The 12,136-nt window shown below is 43.4% G+C and overlaps 1 protein-coding gene across 7 annotated transcripts in view; it reads right to left on the bottom strand.

The window, feature by feature from the left end:
• The window catches only part of FHL1 (four and a half LIM domains 1), a 65,725-nt gene that overhangs the window by 11,888 nt on the left and 41,701 nt on the right, over window positions 1–12,136 (bottom strand). For 3 of the 7 annotated variants that reach the window (XM_075539255.1, XM_075539248.1, XM_075539253.1), the window contains exon 1: window positions 335–491. The exons of the other annotated variants lie outside the window; for them this stretch is intronic. In XM_075539255.1, the coding sequence (XP_075395370.1) occupies window positions 335–356 (22 nt within the window). In that variant the 5' untranslated portion in view covers window positions 357–491. Of the gene's footprint in view, window positions 1–334; window positions 492–12,136 lie in introns of those variants that run through there. 7 annotated transcript variants of the gene reach the window in all.

The following is a 12,136-nucleotide window of genomic DNA, read 5'->3' as shown; positions in this document are numbered from 1 at the left end:
GAGCCTCAAAAGTGCCCAAACAAACCCTCTTTACTTACACTGTCTCTCTTATTGTCTAGTTAGAAGTCCTGGAAAATGTGAAATATACATGACTATTTCATATAATCCTAAAAAAGTTATACCCCTCTACAACTGCTCATTTTAATTGCATAGAAACACTTTTGTCTTAGAAATCATACTAGAAGGCAAGAACAAAATAGAGATAAACTTACAACACTTATTATTTAGATACCACCAAATTCATATATCAAAAATCACCTTTTAGTCCAAGAGTGAATTCACAAGCTTAATACAACTGTGCTCAACTTAGGATCAATAATAGTTAATGTTTTACCTGAGTGCCTATGCGAAGCCATTGCTCTGAAGCCAAGTTGAGGAGTAGCAACTAGACCCGTCTTCCTTCAACCTCCGTTGATAACACTGTGGCCCATTTGTGAACATACATTTAAGGAGAAGCGGCTCACACAAAAATAACCGAGAGCAGATGTCCCACCCCTCGCCAGAGATCACAACCTTAATCCCACTAGAAAATTCTTAACCATTTTAGGTGATCCAAGGGAGAAGAATAGGATCCAGTAAAAATACCAAACACTACATATAAATACCTGCGGGGCTACTCAGCATCCAAATTAGTTCCAGAGCCAGAGAGGCCACACAGAAAGTCATCCCTGTACCGGAATAAATTTTGGACTCGGCTCTGGCATAGCTTAATGCTGAGCCAACCTTATTAATCCACTTTCTGTGCCTAAAGAGCTTGTACTGGGCCCTATAAATAATTCTTTTTTGTGCTGTTAATGATAAAAGTAACTCTAATGTATACTTACGTTATGAGTCTAATTAGGCACTCTGAATATAGAGAGATTAAAGGCATTATAGTTGCTTAAATCTATGTCCTCCTTGATATTTGGCAGCAAGCAGAATAGGGGACCAATTCTAACCATAAGCAATCACATCTCCTTTACAAACGCAAAACCACTCACTGCCTTTGAGTGGAGTCTGACTCTTAGCAACACTATAGGACCAAGTAGAGTCTGACTCACAGACAGAGTCGAACTCCCCCTTTGAGTTTCTGAGGCTGTAAATCTTTTAAGGGAGAAGAAAGCCTTATCTTTCTCCCATGGAGAAATTGGTGGGTTTGAACTGCTGACCTTATGATTAGCAGCCCAAACGGGTAACCTATTATACCATCATGTCGCCTTAGTGTCAAAAAAATACAAGAGAATGGAGCCACGTGTCTATACTCACTGTATGTCCAACTAACAGACTTTAACCCACAAATGAAACTATTCCAAGGTTGGGGACAACGAAAGCAAACACATGAATGTACATGAAGATACCATTCTAAAAGCCACCAGGTGTCTGGAGACTGGTTTCCAGGAAACCATTTCAGGAAAAGTCTAATCCCTTGGGATGACCTGTAAGTCCCTCATGACCTACTCTACCATTTGTCACTGCTCTGGCCTTGTCCTTGGTTCCCCTTTCCTCCAATCTCGCTGGTCACCTTGGAGACCCCACCCCCTCGCACCCTCTGGATGTGCCCTCACCTCAAGGTTCCAACTCTGATGCCCTCCAGCAAGTCGTTGTACCAAGCCACCTTCTCAGTGGAGTCTTTTTTGATCACCCTACTTAAGATCGTAACCAAGCTCTCCCTAACATGGTCTTTCTATCTTTCTTCCCTAATATGTTCCTCTTTACAGTCTTTAGAGCCTTCTAACCTGCTATGTCATGAGCCCTAGTGGCAAAGTGGTTAAATGGTTGGCTACTAACCCCAAAGCTAGCGGTTTATACAGACCCAGTGGCTCCACAGGTGATCTGCTTCCATTAAGTTCACAGCCAAGATGAGCCTTCTGGGCCTCATTAAAACCAAGAAAGAAGAGCCAAGAGTTGAACTCATTCTTTGGACTGAGGTTTCCTGTGCTAAGAAGCTCGATGCTAAGACACATGGATATCTTCAAGGAAAGCTGAGCTTTCTGTGCCACGTGAAAGCAAGCAAGAACCTTTCTCCAGAGCTGACACAGAAAGCAGGCCTTCTTCTAAAGCTGGCACCCTGAATTCACATGGGTAGCCTCCTAAACCGGTATGAAAATATAGATCTGTTTGTTAAAAGCCACCCACTAGTGGTATTTCTGTTTATAACAACAGTAGATAACTAAAATGAAATCAACTCATCAGCACCTAACAACTAGATAGCTGAAATAAGATTAACTCACCACCACTTAATCGGTGCACCCACTGCTACAGAGTTGATTCCCATGCCTAATGCGCCTATAGGGCAGAGTCAAATGGCACCTTAAGGTTTCTGACACTATAAATCTGTACAGGAGCAGGCAGTCTTATCTTTCTCCCATGATGTTACCAATAGGTTTGAACCATCAACCTTTTGGTTAGCAGCCCAATGCTTAACCCATAGTGCCTAATTAACTTTCTTGTTGTCTGGTTCTCCCCTCTACTCCATGAAGGCAGGTATTTGGTGCCCCGCCCCAAACACCTAGAACACACTCCGTTTCCAGGAGGCTCTCAATAATTATTTGTTCAAAGTCAGCAAAAACAAAACAAAACAAACAAAAAAACCCCCAACAAACCAAGACTCACTTAGAACCAAGCCATGGCCCCCAGGGCTCCACTTGAAAGTTGTTTCGGTCATTGAATTCAAGGAAAGCAGCTGACCTTCGCTCTGGGACAGGCACCGGCTCAACCCTTGTGTAGATACTGTCAAGTTGAATGGTATCTGCCATTGATGCCCTGTTCACACAGCTCCCCTGCCAGGAAGGGGGCTGGGGCTGAACCCATTTGTCTTCATCATTCATGGTATATAGTGGGGAAGCACACATGCTTCATGAAAAAACCATGAGTTTCATAATTCTTATGCTTTTCTTTTCAATTGTGTAATTGGAAATTATTCTTAAAGATAGCCGACACTGCCAGGACCTCCTGACGAAACAAAAACCAGGATGTTACAGGCAAATTTATTACAAGGTTAAAAAAAAACCTGAGAAAAGGGAAGTGACGCTGTGCTTTCCACCCGCCCCTCCCAAGCACCCGATGCTTTCCTGGCATCTTTCTTATCCTGGTTGATTAAATTATGGCCAGGCACTTGGCCAGCTTTGGCAGGATCACACCCCTACCATAATTGTAATCTTTCACCTTGGGGAAATGCTCTTATTTTATTAGACGACTAACCTTGATGGGGCCCATGTTCGGGACTTGAGTGAGGCATGTTTCAAGTGGAGCCCACGCACTTTTAAATGCTTCTTCTGTAGGACCAGAACCACCTGCTTCGTGAGCCAAGGCCTTTCCTTGAGGTTGTCAATTCTACCTACCAGCCATGCCATGGGGTTGGTAGTCTTTGCACAAGGACAGGAGCTCCTTCAGGTACCGGATCATTTTGAGAAGTGACCAAGAATTTGGGCAGCCTTATTAAGTTAGCAAGTACCCCTAAATCTCTTTTGCCTGAAGGACTGCTGCGAGAGGGCATGACAGTGTGAGTTGGGAGCATGGCTTCTGGTTCTAACACTTGGCCCCACTGCCCAGGCCCTCGAGTCCCCAAACCAACCTTCTCACAAGACCAGGGCGGCAGGGAACCAAGAAAACAAAAGCAATTTCTCAATTGCTGATAACTTTGTCCTGTCTTGGATCAGTGGTTCAGAAACTTGGCAGTTGTTTCAGTAGATACTGTAAGACCTGAGCAAGCACTGATTTTTATTAGCATCGGAGCCAACTTTGTTACACATTAACCGAAGGATGTTTAATATTATCCTTAATAACCATGGCACTGTTTGCAAAGCCTTTTCAATACTGTTGGTCGAACTGGCTGGTTTGATGAACAATTCTCTTTAGTGTTGGAAGGCCACCTTTGGGGCCTTTTAGCCTGCCATGTTCTAGCATACATCAGAAAGTTGAGTGAGGGCTAGGAATCAAAAGGGACAGTCCCTAGGGAAGGACATCCTGCTTGGTAATGTGGATGTGAAAAGAGAAGGCTCTCAAGATGGATTGACACAGTGGCTACAACAATGGGCTCAAATATGATACGAACTAAAAGGTTAGTGCACGCCCGGGCACTGTTTTGCTCTGTAGTACGAAGGGTTGCTCTGAGTAGGATCCAACTCAACAGTACTTCACAATAGGAGGAGGCAGCAACAGAGGGGGCAGGGAAGACCCAGTGGTAGTTTTCACCTTTCATGCAGAAGATTCAGGCTCCAGTTCCAGCGAATGCCCTGTAGATGCAGCCACCACTCATCTGTAAGTGGAAGCTTCTTGTGTGTTACTGTGCTGAACTAGATTCATAGGAGCTTCCACACTAGGGTAGACTAGGAAGAAAGGCCCAGAGTTCTACTTTTGAAAGCCAGTTAGCAAAGATTCCCTGGATGATGACAAGATCCACTTAGCATGGGGTCTCCATGAGTCCGGGGCTGACTCTATAGCAGTTGACATCATCAACATGGCATCAAAAATCCTAAGCTCCCTCTTCCGAAGGATCCTTTGAGAACCATCTACTTCAGAAGGTACCTATATATCCTTGACTATCTTTGTGGCTCACCTATAGATTATGCCACCCGATGTCCAAGATATTTGGGGGGTCACAAATATACAGCCCTTATTTTCAAGTTCACCAAGATAAATGTAAAAATCACAGCCTGTAACACAGAATGCAGCAAGTAGCACAGAATGAGTTATTAAGATTAGCTTTTGTGTGGGGGGTGGGGTGGGGAAGGGGGGGTGGGAGACGATTATGGATGTCTTGGCATCTGACGTGGTCCCTGAAGAATAGTTAAGACTTTTAATATACAGACCATCAAGAATGGACCATCTAAGCAAAGGACCAGAATAAGCAAAGGGGTGGAGAAGAACATAGGGTCCACTCTAGAAGCAGCACACTGTCCAGAGGGGGATAGAATCATAGGATAAGGAAGTCGTGAGACATAAAAGTTTGGCAAGACAGGCCAGCCAGAGCGATAGCAGGCCGTTCTGCAAGGGTGTGGGGGAAGGTGGAGGTCAGAGCAAGGCACAGTGATACAGAGCATCACAGAGGAAGAGTCTGGAGGGAGGGACGTAGCTCAAAAGGGTACTGCATCCATCCAAACTAGCCCTAAGGAATGAGAGGAACAGGATTGTTGGAGGGTGGAAAAACAGGTACAAAGAACAAGAGTGAAAGAATTGATGAGATGTCCAGAAGGAGGGGCTGATGAGCCCTCAAGGATTTTGCTTCTGGATGACAAAGAAATTAATGGGGTATTGGGGAGGAAGAGTTGGTGTGGAGAAGAGCATAACTTTATTTGGGGCTCCATATTGAGGCTCCTCTGATCCATCAAGAACTAAGGCTGGTGTCTCACATCTTTATGGAACTCAAGTTGTCAAGATAGATTGATTCATAGATAGAGACCTCTAGAGAGAGACAGACGGGCCTAATGGTAAGGTTACCGTGGAATCACGTTTGTGGGGATTCTTACAGTGCAATCTAATCCTAGATGCTCTGCCTCAGAAACACCACTGGGAGGATCAAACTGCAAAGTTCAATGTGCTGCAACCTAAGAGTCAAACGGCAATTTCAGTGACCCACTTGGCCCCCATCTCAGGAGCTCCTGCTTCATAGCTTGGCTTGGGGTCACCCTTCTCCCTTCATTTTCCTTTACTGAAGACATGTTCAAATGGATGAAATTTATGTCAACAATTAATGGCCATTAGTCATGGCCAGAGGGCAAGAAGGGGACAATCTGGAGTCTTTGTGGATCTATCAGTGGTTCCATCATAATTTTTAAATTTTACTTTCTTCTCATCCTCTTCCTAAATTAATGTACTCCAAGTTTGTTTTCAATTTAATTTTGTCAGGCTACCAGTCCATCCCTCGGCCAACAGAATTTCTACTGAGTGACTCCAGCTGCGAGATTAAGGGATCTAGTCATGCCCTATGATATGATGTGATTCAGTGTTGAGCTCTCCGGAGTATTTTTTGTCCTATGTGCTCTTGCCAGCAAAAGCTGGGGACAGCTTCTGCCATCTCTTGTTCCTGTCAATCTTTAGGGTGGGAAGAGTACTTTTTTTACCGACAAGTCACATTTTGCCAAGTCACTGCTTAAATGTCACAATCCACGCATTACCTGTCATAGAGCAGAGCAAAGGAGCAACCCCAAAGCCACACGAGGGGTGATTTCATGACACAAAATTCGAATGAAATCAACATTCAAACAAACAAACTTAAAGGAGCTCTAGGAGCTCTGGTGTCACAGTGGCAAAGCAAAAGGCCAGGAGTTGGAACCCAGCCATGGGACAAAGATGGGGTAGTCTGCCTTCATAGGACTGCCAGCCTTGGAAACCTTATGGGCCAGTCTGACTCTCTCCTTAGAGGGTCTCTGTGAGCGGAATCAACTCAATGGCAATGGGCTTAGTTTGGTTGAAAGTGTCTCTGAATGTCAGAGCAAAGGCAATGACCACTATGAAAACGGGGAGACTGGTTACAAAGGAGGTAAAGCACATGAAGTTAAAGACCCTGTAAACAGCAAAGCAGCTAGCTCCATGGAAAGTCTGCCCATTTCACAAATGACCATGAAGACATGAGGGACTTAATCATGTCATGACCTCTGTCATTTACTTTTTGCAAATGTCATTCCATGATCATGACCAGTTTAAAATCCTCTCCCCTCCTCAATGTCTGACTCTTCCGGTGCTACTATCAGACTCTTAAGAAGATGTAGAAAATAGCCCAACCACTTCCGAAAGGTATTTTAGGGAGCCCTGGTGGCATAGTGGTGATGAGTTGGACTGCTAACTGCAAGGCCAGTAGTTCAAAACCACCAGTTACTGCATGGGAGAAGGGCAGGGCCTTTCTACTCATGTGCAGAGTGACTGTCTCGGAAACCTGTAGGGGTAGTTCTAGCCTGTCCTAGAGGGTCCCGAGGAGTGGAAATCCACTCGAGGGCACTGCATGTGGCTTTTTGTTGTTTGGTTTAATCAGATATCACTATCAAGAAAACACAGAAAAAGTACTTTTAGTCACTTCGATGATCGATGACTGAAAAAAAATTACAGTGGAAGTGGTATTTAAAAGGGGGGGGGGAGAAGGAAAATGTCATAGTAAAAAGGGAAACCAGATGAGTTTTAGAAAGAAATCTATAATCAAAGATAAAATCTCAGATCAAGGGGAGATGTTTCATGAAACCGAGAAGCTAGTAGAGCAAAATCTTTGCCATAGTTCAGGTGTTAAAATTCTCTTCCAGTCTATTTCTACCTCCCACTTGTGATCTATCTGTTTGATTTCCATGGGGCCATGTGCCAGGACTCAATCATGCCAGTCCTGGCATCTGCTAAACCCACCTGTTATGGAGACTTCAAACCTCTGATAGATGTTTGAGAGCTAAACATTCCATGACCCTCTTCTATAACTGACCTGGCTGATGAGTCTCCGTAACAGGCAGGAACAAGTGAACTTCCATCTATACCTTTATTTGCAATGCCCCGTAACTAAGGTTGACCGACTTAGCCAAAAGAGTTCTTACAATAAATACTTCAGGAGTCCCTCTTTGTGGTGAGAAACAGCAAGACTAGTAGCACAATCTGCCCTCATTTACCAAAGGACTGTAATTAATTCATTATCTTATTAAGCATTGGCATATTCAACCCCCAACATTAGCAGACAACTCCAGAATTCAGGGGAAAGGCTAAACTAATCATGGGTGGCTCGACAGGATTTGGTTAGTACAGTAGTTGCATGATGGTGGGAGTGTGAACCTGGTACAAGGAAAGAGACAAAGCAGTGATCTTTCTGGTCATCACTTGAAAACTCCCTATTTTGTTCGCCCAGGAGGTAGATTATTTTGATAACAGGGCAATATGGATTTCTGAAAGGCCACTGCTCCCCGCATCCATACCCCAAGTTCTGCCCATAGGGTTTTCTTGGCTATTATCTTTATGGGGGCAGACCATCAGGGCTTTCTCCTACGGAGCTGCTGGATGGGACGGAACTACCCAGCTTTTGGTTAACAGTCAAGCATTTAAGCATTAATTATACCACCAGGACTCCGTTCACAGGAGTAAAAAGTTGGAAATGATCTTTGATAACATCCACTGCAACTACCCATTTTACAGATGTGAAAAATGAGGCCCAGAGTTGTGAAACTTACTTCACTGAAGTAATAGCAGCCCCAGATCTAAAAATCGGGTGGTTAGATTTTCAAAACTTGGCAACGTGCTTTAGGCCCTTTGGGTTTTTTTAAAAAATAATCTTCAGACGTCCTTAGGTTCAATGCCCTTGCTACTGTTATTGTTGAATAGTCCTCAGAAGAGTCTAGGTTTGGGTCACAGACCCAATCTATTCAGGTTAATGAAAAATTGTGTGGTGTGGAGAAGAAATATTTTGTAGATTCTCTATCAGTTTAGTCAAATGGACCATAAACTTGAACTAAGATAACGAAGAAGTGGTAGATGAATAAGGAGCTAAGAAAGAGACACTAGGTTGAATGGAGGACCACAGGGACAGCTGACACTCAAGGAACAAGGGTTATGTCAAAGCTTTTGAAGTCAAGCAGTATGTTCCATATGCCAGAAAGTGCATGAAATGGAATGACAGAAACATGAAGTTCCATAAACAGATTGTGAGGAGAGCCTGCAGCTAAAGCAGCAGCTGCCACCAAAGGTTGCTCACTTTGGAGGAGTGTATCACATTTACTTCAACTCCTAACCCTTTTGGTTCATTTTCAAGCAGTATGATAATGAAAAAGAACAAATACATGAAATAAATAGGTAGTGTACACAAGGAGTCCTGGGCTAACAACAAGAGCAGCAGTTAGAATGCATCAGCAGCTCCCCAGGAGAAAGATGAGGCTTTGTTTAAAGATTTACAGCCTCAGAAACCCAGAGGGGCAGCTCTACTCTGTTCTCTAGTGTCACGAAGAGTCAGCAATGATTTGATGAGCGTGGGTTTGGTTTTGGAGTCACCACAAGACTGGATTGTGTTAAGGTCTGGAAAATGAAATAGAGTGCTGTCTACTATTCTATTACAGCTAAGACATTCAGACAGCTATTTCTGAACATTTCCATGGAAGAAATCCATGGCTTAATTTTACATAAGATTGGTGGAACAATGAACCTTGTTATCTCTAAGAGAAATAATATGAAATCTGCCCCAAGTTTAACATAAGTAAACATCTGAATTATGATATTGGTACACACACACACACCACGGACTACCAGAAGACAAACTACCATATATACTAGAGTATAAGCCAGCCTGAATATTAGCCGAGGCACCTATTTTTACCACAAGAACTGCATTAAAAATGTGCTGAAGAACTTGGCTGATACACGAATATATATGGTAATCTGTCTTAGAAGAAGTATGGCCAGAATGTTTCTTAGGAGCAAGGGTCAGATGTCTCACATACTTTGGACATATTGTCAGGAGAAACCAGTCCCTGGAGAAGGACATCATGTTTGGTCAAGCAGAGGGGAAGCGAGCAAAGAGGACCCCCTTCCACTAGCTGGATTGCCACAGTGGCTGCAATAATGGACTCAAACAGAAGAATAACTGTGAAGTCAGTCCAGGACTGGGCAGTGTTTCGCTCTGTTGTACAGAGGGCCGCTATGAGTTGGCAGCACCTGACAACATCATCTATTTTGATAACTACACTGTAAAAACATGGATGCCCCAAGCGCAGATTCACATAAAAGATCATCTTATTAAGTTTATCACTTCTTCTAGGAATAGAAAATCATGCGCAAACTAAATAAAAACTGGCGGTCTTAGTCAAGAGCACAGCTATAAGAGAAGAACCATGGTCCGAGAATGAGTAGAGCACCAGACAGCAAGTTTATAAGTCCTTGGGACTAGGGGGATCAGCGTCTGGCAGCAGACCAGCCCAGTGGAACAAATTCTCTATTCAGTATGGATCAGGAGGGTTTAAGAAGGGAGCACTGGTGGTGCAGTAGTTAAGCACTCAGCTGCTAGCTAAAAGATTGGGGGTTCAAATCCACCAGCCACTCCACAAGAGAACTATGTGGCAGTTGGTTTCTATAAAGATAAGTCTTCAAAATTGCATAGGGCAGTTCTACTCTGTCAGTCAGAAGTGATTCAATGGCAACAAAATAGACAGATGATGGGGATCTAGAGAAAACAGAGTGCCCTCTTGATCTTCTAGCTTCATGAAAATAAGTCCAAATAAGTCTAGGTCACCTGTTTAGTGGCAGGATGGGATAGGGACTATCTTTTTCTAACATCGTTTGTCATTGAGCTTACGTTGACTTATGAAGGCCAACAAGTAAATCAAGGCTACCTACCATCAGAAACTATAGCTCCAGCAAGAGTACAGATTAGTTTACACCACGTGTTTATTCTGAAAGAATGCCCAGAACACGAACCTGCAAGACCGTGTCTTGTTGGACCATTAAAGGAGGGACTCAGCCACTTAGCAGAGAAGAGGCAGTGTTGAGACTTAACTTGGGTGAGTGTGGCAATGCTTTCTACTCCAGTATCGAGTTACAGTCTTAGATACCTACTGGAGCATTTTTACTCTGTCCTACATTGTCACTAGGAACTGGAATAAATTTGATGGCAGAGGGCTAAGAAGGTCTCAGGGGTGGCACAACTAGAATATGCACTCATCTCTCCCACTCTTAGGAGCTCCGATGGCGTAGTGGTTGCACTTTGAGCGGCTAACCACAAAGGCCAGCAGTTTGAAACTATCAGCTTCGCTACAGGAGAAAGATGAGGCTTTCTACTCCTAAACAGTTAAAGACTTAAAAAACAAAGAGCTAAAGACTTGGAAAATTACAGGGTTGTTCTACCCTGTCCTGTCATTAGGAGTTGGCATCAATTTTGCATCTGAATTTGCTATTTTGGGGACCCTAGACTCTTGTTACCTAAGATACATTGGGGTCAATCCTGTCACCCATCTTAAGATAAATTCAGGTTAAAGCATCTGAAGTTGAAAAGAATGGAATAAGTCTATTACATAACCAACCCATGGACAGGCCACATACAATGATAATTCTCCTCTTAAAAAATAATAATCCACAACTACCTACCACATATAGTTAGTGCTTAGAGGACACGTCCCTATACTGTCAGGCCCACTGAGCTCAACCAAGAACCAAAAAATATATATAATATCTTCCCATGAGGAAGACTCCTTAGAACTGCTCTATCCAGAAGAGGACAAATCAGGGAAGAGGGGCAGTGCAGACAGGAGCAGGGAGAGTTCTGGGATCAGTTATCAGGTGAGAAAGTGCACACTTGTCCAGAACCGTCTGAGGCTCCTTTGAAAAGGCCCTTAAGTAATGGGTTTCTCTGCTCATGGCCAAGTTTAGGGAAAGCCTGCTGCACATAGATCTCAATCCCACCCAACTGAAAATACTTAGTCACTTTGCCTCAAATTCTGTCATTCAGAGCTTAATTTGATTTAACAATATTCTCAGGGAATGTTTGTGAAAATGGCTCAAAGACCTGGAGTCCTCTGGTGTTACCAGGGATAATATGCAGAATATTTCAAAATGGAAATAGTTCTTAGGTGGATATGTCAGAAATGTGTCCACTGCGACATATGTTCAAAACAATTTTTAATGTTCCCATGTCTTTTTCCAAGACTTTAACTTGGTGTTTTTTTTTAATTAAAAACAATGTTGGCAAAAAATAGGCAAATTTATAAAAGATGGAAAGATTCATCCAAAGAAAATTAATACATTGTTATCAGATTGCCTTTTCCGAATATCTGACAGAAGTCAGCTGGACTTCAAGAACAGAAGTTTGGATTTACCAGGAAATGGAGAGAGATGAGGGAGAGGAGAGGAGAGGAGAGGAGAGGAGAGGAGAGGAGGGGAGGGGAGGGGAGGGGAGGGGAGGGGAGAGGAGAGAGAGAAAGAGAGAAGGGAGAAAGGATCTCAAGTAGATCAGGCTGCACCCACCAAAGCTTACTGAAATGGCAGATTATTTTTGTGCAGGCAGAGAAGATGCCATCTGGAAATCCCGTGCCAACAGTGCTAAGGTTACTTTCAGCTGATAAATTTGCTCAGAGAGGAAGTGGCTTTTGATTCCAAGTCTAGTGCTTTTTGCCCCAAACCGTGAAGCCTCACTAATGCGTTCAAAAAACAATAAACATAATAAAGGGGACATTGGTGGTTCTTTGGTATAATTCTCGCCTTCAATGCAGAA

This window comes from Tenrec ecaudatus, chromosome X (genome assembly GCF_050624435.1).
Source record: "Tenrec ecaudatus isolate mTenEca1 chromosome X, mTenEca1.hap1, whole genome shotgun sequence".
Taxonomy (NCBI): Eukaryota; Metazoa; Chordata; class Mammalia; order Afrosoricida; family Tenrecidae; genus Tenrec; species Tenrec ecaudatus.
The sequence above is the reverse complement of the archived record's forward strand: the minus strand, read 5'-3'. Positions and strand labels throughout refer to the sequence as shown.